Consider the following 16,453-nt stretch of genomic DNA (forward strand, 5'->3'; position numbering starts at 1 on the left):
TGTGATGCCTTGCAACGTGCTGCTCAGAGAAGAGATCTCCATCCCCTCATTCTCTTACAGATTTATGGACAGCCTTGCAGGATTCAAGGTGTCAGTTCCCTCCGACACTACTTTCTACATTAGTCGAGTCCATGCCATGTCATGTTGTGGCACTTCTGCATGCTCACGGTGGAGCTTACACGATATTAGGCAGGTGTAACAGTATCTTTGACTTTTCAGTGTATTTAACATAACAATATGGGAGGAGGTTCCCAGTTGCAACATAATCTACAAACAACTGTAAACACAGTATTTGTATAAGGCACAAAATCACTAATGGTATCATCACATGAAAAATTGACTATTAATTTTCATCTGAAAAATGTAGATGCTAAAACCAAATTTGTGAAGACAACTGACCTAGCATTTGTTCATATCCAGTATGGTGATATCTTCTTGTATCAGGATACAGAATACAAGTTACCACAAAATTCAAAGATTTAACATAAAATTTCATATTTTCTTCTATAAATTGATTTTTAATCAACAGCTACACAATCCAGTCAGTTAAAGTTTATGCAGTATGCATACGATAGGGTCTATAATACATTATAGTGACTGCTTATTCCAACAGTACAGCTACACTGTAGACCAAAAACAAATTAATAATGAAATAATGAACCAACAGAATTTCAAAACTCATACATGCTTCTTATGGAGAATGACATGTTAACTGTACTGTCAGAATAAATGCAGTAATAACTGGTAACAAAATTTCAAATGCAACTGATAAAATTGATAATTTCATGAATTGGTTTCTTAAGTTATTCCACAGAAGAGTAGGATAATTTTGTAACTTACAATTATATCATGTAGCCAGTAACCAGTTGTGCGTTCAGCTATTCCCAAGGTCCTTACTGCGTGCCTTGCATATTTGTCAGCATTTGGTACAAACCATGAGTTTTGCAATTGTTTGCTGTATCCTACCATTTTTGTGTTCACAAACCAAGGTATTAAGTTCTGGACAGAAACATTATGGTCCTTGCATTCATACTGCAGTGCTTGAGAAAAGTAATCCATATACACCTGCAAATTATCAACACTAAATTGGAAAAATCATTCACAACTTCTTAATTTTCTTTTAACTAAGTACCTAAAGTTATGAAAGAAATCAAAATATTACCTTAGTTGCTGAATAAACAGCAAACATTGGTGTAGGCTGCAGAGCAGCAGTAGAGGCTATGTTTACTATAGCTCCTTTTTTCCTTTCCATCATACGAGGTAATATCATCTTTGTTATCATACTGCACGGAATTATATTGACATTAATGTGGTTCTTTATGTCATCTTCTGTCATGTCAATAAAACACATTGGTTTTTCTAGTATAACACCAACATTGTTTACTGCAAAACATTTTCAAAAAACAAACTTCCAAATTAATGAATTTACATATCAAACAACATAGTGGAAATTTACATTATGCAACTGATCTCTTTTTGCAATTTCATAAATGGACAATAAATATAATATTAATCACACCAATTTAAAAATTCATAAGTTTTGAGAGATTCCTCTTCAGTAAGGAGGCATACATTGCCTGACAAAAATGTGGAGCACGCAGGAGAGAAGGAGATAAAATGAAATTTCATGGACTGAGAGGTTATGTGATGTTATTTAAGTTATTACAAATCAGATTTACAAAGAATTTGGCAGTCTGAGCCCACTTGTCAGTATGATGCTGTACCCCACTCCCCCCCCCCCCCCCCCCCCCCTTGGTCTAGATGCAGGCACTGAGCTGCTTCAAAAGGATGTCATAAATCCATTGTATCCTCTCCTGTATCAAGCTGGCCCACAACTGTTGTAATAGGGTTTGACAAATAGTTTGATTCTCAAAAAATGAGGGGGATGTCATAAAGTTGCATTTTCATTAGCAATTCAAAATATAATATTTATACGAAATGACAATTACATTGTTTTGCATGGCAAATGACTATCTCAATTCCATGACATTTTGCAAACTGTCTTCTTCCAAGAAGTGTTTATTTATTTGGACTGTATGTCTGCTCTAAGGGTAAAAACATACTATAAAACCTGCAAACTTTTTTCATGTCACTCATAAAAGTTTTTAAACTAGCAATACTCATTTACAGATGAGTGTCTTTTTGTTAATATCACACAAATAGTACCATTTTCTTGTCTTTCTTTTACCATGCACAAACAGTTTCTTCCACTTGCAAAATCAGAAAATTCGAAATCGTGGCTAGTAAAAGGAAACCAAGACTGGCAACTACCACACATATGTGACTTCATTGGAACAGGTTGAGAAATGGTGCCTTCTGAATTCCCAACTCTGCATAATTTTCTACAGTATGGGCTTCTGCTAAGAGAGCAGAGTGGAGAGAATGTCAGAAAATACCCAGCAGCCACTCTTGCAAAGGATATTTATCCAAAAGTGCTTGAAAAGTGGGGGCTAGCAAACAAACTGGGAAGAGGCCAAAAACATAACACTTGGTAGAGGAAAACTGGAAGTGAAAGAGGATTTCATAGCAACATTATACAAGCTCTTTGACATCCTCAGCTGCAAATGTGAGATTAAACTACACTACATCTACATCTACATGATTACTCTGCAATTCACATTTAAGTGCTTCGCAGAGGGTTCATCGAACCACAATCACACTATCTCCCTACCATTCCACTCCCGAACAGCGCGCGGGAAAAACGAACACCTAAACCTTTCTGTTCGAGCTCTGATTTCTCTTATTTTATTTTTATGATCATTCCTACCTATGTAGGTTGGCCTCAACAAAATATTTTCGAATTCGGAAGAGAAAGTGGGTGATTCAAATTTCGTAAATAGATCTCGCCGCGACGAAAAACGTCTTTGCTTTAATGACTTCCATTCCAACTCGCGTATCATATCTGCCACACTCTCTCCCCTATTATGTGATAATATAGAACGAGCTGCCCTTTTTTGCACCCTTTCAATGTCCTCCGTCAATCCCATCTGGTAAGGATCCCACACCGCACAGCAATATTCTAACAGAGGACGAACGAGTGTAGTGTAAGCTGTCTCTTTAGTGGACTTGTTGCATCTTCTAAGTGTCCTGCCAATGAAATGCAACCTTTGGCTCGCCTTCCCCACAATATTATCTACGTGGTCTTTCCAACTGAAGTTGCTCGTAATTTTAACACCCAGGTACTTAGTTGAATTGACAACCTTGAGAATTGTACTATTTATCGAGTAATCGAATTCCAACGGATTTCTTTTGGAACTCATGCAGATCACCTCACACTTTTCGTTATTTAGCGTCAACTGCCACCTGCCACACCATACAGCAATCTTTTCTAAATCGCTTTGCAATTGATACTGGTCTTTGGATGACCTTACTAGACGGTAAATTACAGCATCATCTGCGAACAACCTAAGAGAACTGTTCAGATTGTCACCCAGGTCCTTTATATAGATCAGGAACAGCAGAGGTCCTGGGATGCTCCCTGGGGAACACCTGATATCACTTCAGTTTTACTCGATGATTTGCCGTCTATTACTACAAACTGTGACTTTCCTGACAGGAAATCACGAATCCAGTTGCACAACTGAGACGATACCCCATAGGCCCGCAGCTTGATTAGAAGTCGCTTGTGAGGAACAGTGTCAAAAGCTTTCCGGAAATCTAGAAATACGGAATCAACTTGAGATCCCCTGTCGATAGCGGCTATTACTTCGTGCGAATAAAGAGCTAGCTGTGTTGCACAAGAACAAAGTTTTCTGAAACCATGCCGATTACGTATCAATAGATCGTTCCCTTTGAGGTGATTCATAATGTTTGAATACAGTATATTCTCCAAAACCCTACTGCAAATGGACGTCAATGGTATAGGTCTGTAGTTCGATGGATTACTCCTACTACCCTTCTTAAACACTGGTGCGACCTGCACAATTTTCCAATCTGTAGGTACAGATCTATCGGTGAGCGAGCGGTTGTATATGATTGTTAAGTAGGGAGCTATTGTATCAGCGTAATCTGAAAGGAACCTAATCGGTATACAATCTGGACCTGAAGACTTGCCCGTAGCAAGCGATTTGAGTTGCTTCGCAACCCCTAAGGTATCTACTTCTAAGAAACTCATGCTAGCAGCTGTTCGTGTTTCAAATTCTGGAATATTCCTTTTGTCTTCCCTGGTGAAGGAATTTCGGAAAACTGCATTCAATAACTCCGCTTTAGCGGCACAGTCGTCGGTAACAGAACCATCGGCACTGCGCAGCCATTAAAACTGCTACACCAAGAAGAAATGCAGATTTTAAATGGGTATTCATTGGACAAATATATTATACTAGAACTGACATGTGATTACATTTTCACGCAATTTGGGTGCATAGATCCTGAGAAATCAGTACCCAGAACAACCACCTCTGGCCATAATAACGGCCTTGTTACGCCTGGGCATTGAGTCAAACAGAGCTTGGATGGCGTGTACAGGTACAGCTGCCCATGCAGCTTCAACACGATACAACAGTTCATCAAGTGTAGTGACTGGCATATTGTGATGAGCCAGTTGCTCGGCCACCATTGACCAGACGTTTTCAACTGGTGAGACATCTGGAGAATGTGCTGGCCAGGGCAGCAGTTGATTATTTTCTGTATCCAGAAAGGCCCGTACAGGACCTGCAACATGCAGTCTTGCATTATCCTGCTGAAATGTAGGGTTTTGCAGGGATCTAATGAAGGGCAGAGCCATGGGTCATAACACATCTGAAATGTAATGTCCACTGTTCACAGTGCCGTCAATGCAAACAAGGTGACCGAGACGCGTAACCAATGGCACCCAATATCATCACACTGGGTGATACGCCAGTATGGCGATGATGAAAACATGCTTCCAATTTGCGTTCACCATGATGTCACCAAACATGGATACGACCATCATGATGCTGTAAACAGAACATGGATTCATCCAAAAAGATGACGTTTTGTCATTCGTGCACCGAGGTTAATCGTTGAGTACACCATCACAGGCACTCCTGTGTGTGATGCAGCATCAAGGGTAACCGCAGCCATGGTCTCCGAGCTGATAGTCATGCTGCTGCAAACGTCATTGAACTGTTCGTGCAGATGGTTGTTGTCTTACAAACATCCCCATCTGTTGACTCAGGGATCGAGACATAGCTGCATGATCCATTACAGCCATGCGGATAAGATGCCTGTCATCTTGACTGCTCGTGATACGAGGCCGTTGGGATCCAGCACGGTGTTCTTTATTATCCTCCTGAACCCACCGAATCCATATTCTGCTAATGTGCCGTGGTGGAGGTATTCTTGATCGATTCTCGATTGTTGGGCCTCCGAGTGGTGTTTCTTTCTCTGTTGCGGGGCGCCTCCTGGCAGCGGGTGGCACCGTCTCTGCGCGGTGGCATGTGGCCGGGCAGTCAAGTTTGGGCGCGAGCATTGCCTTTTGCGTCAGATGGTGGATCCCTCTGCGGTGTCGCTGGCCAGGGCTGGTGTTACTTGCTGCTCCCCAGGTCAGTGGTTGGATTCGTCGCCTGATTACCAACTTTCCTGCCCTGTCTGACTGCGCCTTGCTGCGGTCTGTGTGACGATACTCGTGCTGGATCATCTTTCTCACGGCGATTTCCCTGGACCGCGCCTTGGCACGAGCTTGTGGCTGTGCTGCTCCCAGATATAGTTTACAGGGAAGTACTTTCCTGTCCTCATAAGTTTGGTGCTGTTTGTGTGTTTCAGCGTGCTATGGCTAAGAAGATTATCTTCGTTGTTATGATTGTGTCGGAAACATGGGCAAACCCCAGTGTTCGTGTTTCTCGGCATTCTGTGGGGTGATGTACCTTACTTAGTGTGTTTTTCTTGGCATTCTATTGTGCTGTTGCAGAACTTTGTTTAACCTTTTCCCCCCTTACTCTTCTACAGAGTGCCTTTGGATACTGTGGCCTGTAATTTCACTTGTGCCAAGTTCCGGGGTTTTGGGGGATAATTGATTAAATTATGTTTTGGAATTTATGGGATTCTGCGTGTCTGTCTGGGGTTTTTGCTGGCCTGTGCCTGTACAATTTCCCGTTTCCTTGCCCGGGCGTCATACGTAAAGATTAAGGTGAGTGAATTTTGGTAGTCCCCATCCAGTGGTGTGGTGGGCCCCGAGACAAATTGCTTTTTTTGCACCCTGCCTGTCCTATCTCCCTGCCTTATGGTTGGCTCCTCTGTGCCCGTGCCCGAGTGTGTATGTGGGCGACGGTGATCGTTTCCTGACTTGTTTCCCGTTTCTTACCGACTTCTCTGGATAGACTGCCGAATCTGTAATTTTGTCTATGCCATGTTATAGTTGCTTCAAGTTGGTTCACACACTCCCCTTGGTAATGACATCTGCGCACCTATGAGATTGAATAATGTTTTGAACTATTGTAAGCCAGCGGTTGTCACCATGTGTGTTAAATTTTAACCTGTATTTGAGTTTTGGTGTAATTGTATTTTGTTAACTGAGCTAATTTTTCTTGCCCACTGCTGCGATGTCAGAAATGTTAAAATCTAGCATTGGGCTCCTTGTGAATTTTTATGTTGATAACTGATGCAGCATTTTAGTGTAATGACTTATCTTTTACGTTTTGGGGAAATTTTATCTTGGTAAATCCTTGGGATTAAATTGTGCAACTTGTGTGTATGATCTATGGAAACGTTGGGGTGGATTGCACTTTCTCGTTAGGCCTATCACTTATTGTTTTACTAAAGGCATTAAGGGATATTTGTTGGAAGTTGTTTTTTTTAATTAACAATCATAAATTTAATCTTACCTGTGAAGCCATATTTGTGCAGAGTTGTTATTTAAATATCACTGTCTTCCTAGCTTGCCCTTTGCTACTGTATTAAAAGTGTTTGTTGTTTTTATTAATCGCAGCTGCTTGCCTAAAAGAAATAAAGCTGATTTTGAAAGATTGAGAATTAGTGTAACTGTTCACTCCAATAAAGCCACCATGTTTAAAGAAAAATTTTGGTGCTACCATTTGTTTCCCCCTTGTTCCCCTATCACGGCTCAGCTAACAGTCATTCGATATCGACCAACGCGAGCAGCAATGTCACGATATGATAAACCGCAATCGCGATAGGCTACAATGCGACCTTCATCAAAGTTGGAAACATGATGGTACGCATTTCTTCTCCTTACACGAGGCATCACAACAATGTTTCACCAGGCAACACCGGTCAACTGCTGTTTGTGTATGAGAAATTGGTTGGAAACGTTCCTCATGTCAGCACGTTGTAGGAGTCACCACCGGCGCCAACCTTGTGTGAATGCTCTGAAAAGCTAATCATTTGCATACCACAGCATCTTCTTCCTGTCGGTTAAATTTCACGTCTGTAGCACGTCATCTTCGTGGTGTAGCAATTTTAATGGCCAGTAGTGTATATTCAGTATTTGAAGGTCCATGTCCAGCTGACTGTAAACTGAAGTGCACATTTCCTGCTCTTATTCTACGGACATGAAGAGCCTTGTCAAAGTACTAATGTCTATTTAAGGTCAAAGAGACAAGGTTGGCTCTGTTAGACAGCATCAAACCATGTTACTCGATCTATCTGAGCACAGAAGACAAATTAAAAAGCAGAAGAAGCAATAAGATGAATTAAGAAGGATTTCTGAATACAAGCAGAAAAAAAGAAGGAAGAGTTAACATTACAACCAAATGACATTCGTTTCTCTGAAGAAGATGAAGAGACAGCTGATGTTAAAGATGAACATTCTGAAGATCCTTTGCAGGCACAATGTGATGATTCTGATGTACCTTCTACTTCAAGTACAAGTCAGTATAATGTATAACAATTGCACAATGTTACACTGCAAAGTACTAGATTTGGTGTCGGTTTATGTGCTACAGCTGCTGTTACAACAGCTCCAAACTTGGATGCTGGATTAATTACTGAAGGAGACAGGAGGCTTCTGGTTGATCACAATAAAGTAAAAATCACAAAGGAAGAAATCATGAAATCACTTGATGAAGAACCTGCTTGATGTAGTGTAGGCAACACTGAATGTATCTTCTTTGATGGATGCCAAGATTCCACTAAAGTTCTGTTAGAAGCATATAACTACAGCCATCAGTTTCCAAGTATTGTGAAAGATGAACATTACAGCATTTGCACTGAGCCAGGTGGAAAGCATCTTTTCCATTTTACTCCAGAGAAAGACTTAACGAAAAGGAAACCTGCTCAAGTTATTGCTAACCATCTTGTGGATTTTCTAAAGAAAAATAGCATTGATTAAAGTTTGCAGGCTACTGTAGGTGACTCAACAAATTTTAACGCTGACTGGGAAGGAGTAGTCAGGCATGGGGTTGAGACAAAGCTTAATCGTAAACTCATCAATTGGTTTGTGCTCTTCATACTAATGAGCAAACTTTGCAACACTTGATCAGACAGTTGGATAGGAAAACTTTGTCTAATAACAGGTGGAGTAGCAAGATTGGCGACATACTTAATAATGCAACAGAACTTGAAATCAATCCCTCATTTGTCATTCCAAAGTCTTTGGTTCCATTAAGTCACACTGCCGCCAAAAATCTCTCTACAGATCAGGCTTATGGTTACAGGATAACTCAGGCTATAAGGACAGATGCACTTCTAACTGATCTGGCATTATTAGAAATTGGTCCTGTAAGCCACTCTTGGTGGTTAACAATTGCAAATAAGATTTGTCATGTATGAATTTCAAATCATGGCCTTAAAAACAACAACTTGGAGACATTAAAACTGCTTGTGGAACACATTCTGGCCTTCACTATCTCTGCTGGTTCATTATCAAATCGAAATTCTCTTTGATGAAAGAACCCCATCACATTGTTTATCAATTGAAGCTCCTAAAATTCCAGAAGGAGGCAATAGTAGAAATTGTTCTGCCTACAATGCAACATCATCATGGTTAGCATTTAGTGAAATGGTGAATCAGACAATTTTATGTTCAGAAAAGCAAGAACAAAGGAAAGCAGTGGTCCAAAAGATAATAGACTTGACGGATGATGATGACAATGATGATGATTATACACCAGGAGCCCAATCTGTATGCTCTAGGAAAACACCTGCAGTAAATCCAAGTGCAACTTCACTTTTGGAGTGATAGACTGGTGAGAAAAAGTATGTGAACTTTCACCTACTTGTAAGGTTTTAGGCATTTCCCATTCTCAAGCATGTCTGAAAACATAACAACACACCATAGCAAAATGTAGCTAAGCACAAATCATATAACTACACTGGATGCACCATTACATGAACATAACATTTACCTCTCGTAACATATCATCATCATTAATTTAAAAATCATGTTCCTTGCATAATTGTGCAAATCATCATCATCATCATCATCATAATCATCATCATGTAAAATATAAAGGTGCACGGAATGGAAGTGCTTATGAGAACAAAAATATTATCATGTTATTTAAATGTCACTTCCAACCAGAAGCACAAAGAAAACAAACCTGGCAATATTTCAAATGAAAAATGATTTGTGTTTTGCTGCTTTCTGCTATGGGTTGTTGTTATCTCACACACTTGAGAATGGGCAGTGCCCAAAACCAGTACCAAGAAAAAGAAATAAAATTTTTTATACACAGTCCAGTGTAAAAATGTTATTCTTCAAATCACAAAAACAGTTCATGCAGACATGCGTGGATGAGCACTGTTCTGCTGAGGAATGGCACCATGATACTGTCTGTGAATATTTCAGTTCCTCAACAATAGAGATCTGCTCTTCAGTCATGGAGTCATTGGAGAACTGCTGTGTGGTGAACATCCTGTGCCATGACAGTTCTCTCAGTCACTACCATCCATTACCTGAGGTCATGCCCAATGGCTCCCCATACCATGATGCCATAGCACTGCTGTGGCTCTCCAAAATATTGGAATGCTTAGATCATTGGGCAACAAGAGCGGCGCATTGTCAGAAGAGAGTCCATGTTCCACATTTCCTGCTGACAGTTCTGTTGCAGACTTCCAAGTGGAAGTATGTAGGACAATATATTTCTTGTGGACAAAACAAGTGTAGTGCAGCATTCAATAAAAGTTACTTGGCCTGCCACAATAACGTGTAACTTAATTTCTTAATGAAGGAATTAAAGACAATAGCTCTCATGGGCAATGATTTATAGCAATGGGACAAGTTGGAAATTTGTGCCACATCAGGATTCGAACCCAAGTCTCCTGCTTCCTAGGCAGATGTACTGACCACTAAACCATCTGGATACAGTGGTCACCACAAGCACATGGGCTACCCTTGCATGCCTCCTGTCAGACTCAGATTCTTAATTTATATCACACACTTCTGCTGTAATGCACCTGCTCATTTGCCTCATTACACAGATTTGATTTTTCAACTTGCCCCACTGATAAAACAATGCCCACTTGCAGCTGATGTCTTTAATTCCTTTGTGTCTTGATTGATAGCAGTTGCAGGATAAAAATGGTGTCTGTTCCTTTGGATCTATCCACAAGAACAGATAAAATACATAAAACTTTCTTAATTCACCCTCATATTACAGCCCTTATCAGATTCCTGAAAGTGAACTCAAAGGTGATGCCACATTGGCCAGGTCTTCAGTTCACTTTGTTGGGTAATTGCTCCAAGATTTGATGTGATGATCATTGTACTTTTTACAACGCTATGATTGTAGTGGCATGAGCCTTTGGAAAGTAAGTAAGGTTCATAGGGGGTTACACATGATATGTAGTGAAGACAGGAAGATAGAGAAACAGAAGGGAGTGAGTTAGTTAGTTTCATGTTCCATGGATCATTTTGCATGATAAATCGCACTGATGTGGAATGAATCATTGTCCATTCACATTGTAAATTAATTCGTAAATATGTCTACATGCTGAACATTTATAAATTTATTTTATTACTATTATTATTATTTATCATTATTAAAACATGCAGATGTGAGTGAGTAGTTCTTATACAACACCTTTTACACATTACAATAATAGAAATTCTTCTACAGAAAAAAAGGAGTTGTCAAGGATAAGCTTTTCCAGTTTATTTCCAAATTTTACTTTGTTTTCTGTCAGACATTTTACATCCCCAGGTAAATGATTGAAAATTGTAGTGCAATCCTTTTTGTGTTAAAGATAACCTTAATGTGGAGTAATGAATGTCCTTTTTCCTTCTGGTATAGTAATATGTACATCATTGTTCCTTTTGAACTGCAGTAGATCATTTATAACAAACTTCATGAGAGAATAAATATACTGTGAAGTGGTAGTCAGAAAGCCCAAATCCTTACACAACATCTACAAGATGATTGTGGGTGAGCAACACAAATTATCCTTGCAGCATGTTTTTGGGCTTTTAAGACTTTCCTTCTTAAACATGAGTTACCCCAAAACATTATTACATACGGCATTATTGACTGAAAATATGCAAAATGTATCAACTTACTGATCTGTCTCTCCCCAAGATTTGCAGAGATTCTATGTGCAAATGTGACTGAATAAAGTTGTTTTAGGAGTTCCAAAATCTGCTTTTTCCAGTTTAAATTCTTATCAATATGGACACCTAAAAATCTTGGAGTTACCACCCAATTTATTATTCCCTCGCCATGTGTTGCACTTATCACTGGTGTAGTATCCCCATATATGCAGAACAGAATATGTTGTGTCTTTTTAAAAATTTAGAGTGAGACCATTTGTGGAAAACCATACGCTGATACTTTTACAAACATTGTTTACCATGTCTTCTGTTTCTGTATTTCAGCTTGGATAGATTACAATACTAGTGACATGTGTAAAAAGAACTAATTCTGCTTGTTGTATATTAGACAGAAGACTGTTTGCATACATGAGGAACAATAATGGCCATATGATTGAGCCTTGGGGAACCCCATATATGATTTCTCCCCAGTCAGAATAATGTCCCTGGATATACTGGTTGAATTACTAAGTACAACTTTTGCATTTATTGTTTAGATATGACATTATCCAGTGGTTGGATATACTTTCAATCCCACAAAGCTTCAATTTATATAAGAGAATACAGTGATTCACACAGTCAAATGCCTTAGATAGGCCACAGAAAATATCAAACAGTGCTATTTTATAATTTAATGCTTGTAAAATTTGGTGAGTGAACATGTAAATTACATTCTCAGTAGAGCAACTCCTCTGAAATCCAAACTGTGATTTGCTGAGGATATTACTGTTGCTCCAGTGAGATACTACCCTAGAACACATCACCTTCTCAAAAATTTGAAAATGATGTCAGCAGTGGTTGGTTGGTTGGTTTGGGGGATGAAAGGGACCAGACTGCCATGGTCATCGGTCCCTTTTTCCAAAGACAAAGAACACCCACAGAGAATAAAAAAAGAGGAACAGAAGAGATCACAGACGATACAGAACAAGAGAGACGGAGACAAGGACAAGACAAAACGAACTAAAACCACACAGAGTGTGACGGTGGTTGGCCGACCATAGAAATAAATAAGGAAAAGCCAACCACTTAGAAACACATTAAAAAACCAGTGGAAAATCATAGGCCAAAGGCCAGAGTCAACACAAAACAATAAAATAAAACAGAAACACTCAGAGTAAATGATAAAATCCCCCTGCCCGAAGAAAACGTAAAACTAAGTCAGCCATAGTGGAGTCGTCTGTTAAAAGGGCAGGGAGCGTAGCAGGCAGCACAAATGTCTGCCTGACCACTGCTAAAAGGGGGCAGGCCAGCAAAATGTGGGCCACTGTCAAAGCTGCCCCACAGCGACAGAGAGGAGGGTCCTCCCGGCGCAGTAAATAACTGTGTGTCAGCCGGGAGTGGCCAATGCGGAGCCGGCAAAGAACTACTGAGTCCCTGCGAGTGGCTCGCAGGGATGACCGCCACACAGCCGTCGTCTCCTTGACAGCACGGAGTTTATTGCGCATTGGCAGTTCGCGCCATTCATCGTCCCATAGCGCCAAGATTTTGCGGCGGAAGACTGCCCGCAAATCAGTCTCTGGGAGGCCAACGTCCAGAGATGGCTGACTGGTGGCCTCTTTCGCCAGGCGGTCAACATGTTCGTTACCCGGGATACCGACATGACCGGGGGTCCACACAAAGACCACAGAGCGGTCGCAACAGGCGAGAGTATGCAGAGACTCGTGGATAGCCATTACCAAACGAGAACGAGGGAAACACTGGTCGAGAGCTCGTAAACCGCTCAGGGAATCGCTACAGATAACGAAGGACTCGCCTGAGCAGGAGCGGATATACTCTAGGGCACGAAAGATGGCGACCAGTTCAGCAGTGTAAACGCTGCAGCCATCCGGCAAGGAACGTTGTTCGGAAAGGTCCCCTAGAGTGAGCGCATATCCGACACGGCCAGCAACCATCGAACCGTCAGTGTAAACAACACCAGAGCCCTGATACGTGGCCAGGATAGAATAAAAGCGGCGGCGGAAGGCCTCTGGAGGAACTGAGTCCTTAGGGCCCTGTGCCAAGTCGAGCCGAAGGCTAGGGCGACGAACACACCATGGGGGTGTATGCAAAGTAGCCCGGAAAGGAGGTGGAACAGTGAAACCCTGGAGCCCAGAGAGAAGCTCCTTGACGCGGACCGCTATTGTACAACCAGACCGGGGCCGACGTTCTGGCATACGGACGACCGACCGCGGGAACAGGAGACGATAGTTTGGATGCCCGGGCGAGCTTAGAACATGGGCAGCATAAGCGGCCAGCAAACGTTGGCGTCGGAACCGCAGCGGAGGTACACCTGCCTCCACTAGTACGCTGTCCACAGGGCTGGTGCGGAAAGCATCAGTGGCAAGGCGTATCCCGCTGTGGAGAATCGGGTCCAGCACCCGTAACGCAGATGGGGATGCTGAGCCATAAGCCAGGCTCCCATAATCCAGACGGGACTGGATTAACGCCTGGTAGAGCCGCAACAGTGTAGAGCGGTCGGCGCCCCAGTGGGTGTTGCTCAAGCATCGCAGAGCGTTTAGATGCCGCCAACACGTCTGTTTCAGCTGCCGGATATGAGGCAGCCAAGTCAACCGGGCATCGAAAACCACCCCCAAAAACCTGTGAGATTCCACCACTGAAAGAAGTTCACCATCAAGAGAAAGCTGCGGCTCCGGGTGGACAGTACGCCGCCGGCAGAAATGCATAACGGGGGTCTTCGCTGCCGAAAACTGAAACCCATGCGCTACAGCCCAAGACTGCGCCTTACGGATAGCGCCCTGTAGCTGACGTTCAACAGCTGCAATGCCAGTAGAGCTGTAATAAAGGCAGAAGTCGTCAGCATACAGGGAAGCGGAGACAGAATTTCCCACGGCCGCAGCAAGCCCGTTAATGGCTATTAAAAACAGACAGACACTTAAAACAGAGCCCTGTGGCACACCGTTCTCCTGGACGTGGGAGGAACTATACGAGGCCGCGACTTGCACGCGGAAGGTACGACACGACAGAAAATTGCGGATAAAAATCGGCAGAGGACCCCGAAGACCCCATCCATGGAGCGTAGAAAGAATGTGATGACGCCACGTCGTATCGTACGCCTTCCGCATGTCGAAAAAGACAGCGACCAGGTGCTGACGGTGGGAAAAGGCAGTACGGATGGCCGACTCCAGGCTCACCAGATTGTCGGCGGCGGAGCGGCCTTTACGGAACCCACCCTGAGATGGAGCCAGAAGGCCTCGAGACTCCAGTACCCAATGCAAGCGCCGGCTCACCATCCGTTCAAGCAACTTGCAAAGAACGTTGGTGAGGCTAATGGGACGGTAGCTGTCCACCTCCAGAGGGTGCTTTCCAGGTTTCAAAACGGGGATGACAATGCCTTCCCGCCATTGCGACGGAAACTCCCCCTCGACCCAAAGACGGTTGTAAAGATCGAGAAGGCGCCGCTGGCAGTCCACTGAAAGGTGTTTCAGCATCTGACAGTGGATGCCATCTGGCCCAGGAGCGGTATCAGGGCAAGCAGCGAGGGCACTGCGAAATTCCCACTCACTAAATGGAGCATTGTAAGATTCTGGGTGGTTGGTGCGAAACGAAAGGCTCCGACGTTCCATCCGCTCTTTAATGGAGCGGAAGGCCTGGGGGTAATTCGCAGAAGCGGAACTCATAGCAAAATGCTCTGCTAAGCGATTGGCAATGACGTCGGAGTCAGTACAAACTGCTCCATTCAGTGAGAGCGCAGGGACGCTGGCAGGTGGCCGATAGCCGTAGACGCGTCGAATCTTGGCCCAGACCTGCGAGGGAGTGACATGGAGGCCAATGGTGGACACATACCGCTCCCAGCACTCCTTCTTGCCTTGGCGGATAAGGAGGCGGGCCCGCGCACGCAGCCGTTTGAAGGCGATAAGGTGGTCGAGGGAGGGGTGTCGCTTGTGACGCTGGAGCGCCCGCCGGCGATCTTTAATCGCTTCAGCGATCTCAGGCGACCACCAAGGCACAGCCTTCCGCCGAGGGGACCCACAGGAATGGGGAATGGCAGATTCGGCGGCAGTAACGATGCCGGTGGTGACCGATTGAACCACCGCATCAATGTCATCGGTAGAGAGAGGCTCAAAAGCGGCAGTGGAGGAGAACAAGTCCCAGTCAGCCTTATTCATAGCCCATCTGCTAGGGCGCCCAGAAGAGTGGCGCTGTGGTAGTGACAAAAAGATCGGAAAATGGTCACTACCACACAGGTCGTCATGCACACTCCATTGGACAGACGTTAAGAGGCTATGGCTACAGATTGAAAGGTCAATGGCGGAGTAGGTGCCATGCGCCACACTGAAGTGTGTGAAGGCACCATCATTTAACAGCGAGAGATCGAGCTGCGACAATAAATGCTCAATGATGGCGCCTCGACCTGTTGCCACTGACCCACCCCACAGAGGTTTATGAGCGTTGAAGTCGCCCAATAGCAAGAAAGGTGGCGGCAATTGGGCGACCAGTGCAGCCAGGACATGCTGCGAGACATCACCATCCGGTGGAATGTAAAGACTGCAGACGGTAACAGCCTGTGGCGTCCACACGCGTACAGCGACAGCCTCTAAAGGCGTCTGGAGAGGGACAGACTCGCTGTGCAGAGTGTGAAGGACATAAATGCAGACACCACCAGACACCCTTTCATAAGCTGCTCGGTTCTTGTAATAACCCCGATAGCCACGGAGGGCGGGGGTTCGCATCGCCGGAAACCAAGTTTCCTGGAGAGCAATGCAGAAGAAAGGGCGAAGGCTGAGAAGTTGGCGGAGCTCAGCTAAATGGTGGAAAAAACCGCCGCAGTTCCACTGGAGGATGGTATTGTCCATGGCTGAGAAAGGCGTGAAAGGACTGGGAAGGCAATTTACGCCGCTTGTTCACTCACTGCCACCGATTCAGTACCCGGACAAGAGGCATCCATGGCGTCTGAGGGACCAGCGAGATCAAGGTCCTCAGCGGACGCTAGAATCTCGACTTCATCCTCAGACGCAGAGCGCGAAAGGTGCGGTGGGGTTGGTGCCACCGCAAGTTCTTTAGCCTTAGAGG

At 43.6% G+C, this 16,453-nt stretch overlaps 1 protein-coding gene across 2 annotated transcripts in view; it reads right to left on the reverse strand.

Annotated features, from left to right (window-relative positions):
- LOC124554940 (inactive hydroxysteroid dehydrogenase-like protein 1) overlaps nucleotides 1-16,453 on the reverse strand; it is a 122,512-nt gene that overhangs the window by 27,481 nt on the left and 78,578 nt on the right. For both annotated transcript variants that reach the window (XM_047128639.1, XM_047128640.1), the window contains exons 4-5: nucleotides 1,163-1,383; nucleotides 841-1,065 (exon numbers count right to left, since the gene is read on the reverse strand). In XM_047128639.1, the coding sequence (XP_046984595.1) occupies nucleotides 841-1,065; nucleotides 1,163-1,383 (446 nt within the window). The remainder of the gene's footprint in view (nucleotides 1-840; nucleotides 1,066-1,162; nucleotides 1,384-16,453) is intronic.

This window comes from Schistocerca americana, chromosome X (genome assembly GCF_021461395.2).
Source record: "Schistocerca americana isolate TAMUIC-IGC-003095 chromosome X, iqSchAmer2.1, whole genome shotgun sequence".
In the NCBI taxonomy this organism is placed as follows: domain Eukaryota; kingdom Metazoa; phylum Arthropoda; class Insecta; order Orthoptera; family Acrididae; genus Schistocerca; species Schistocerca americana.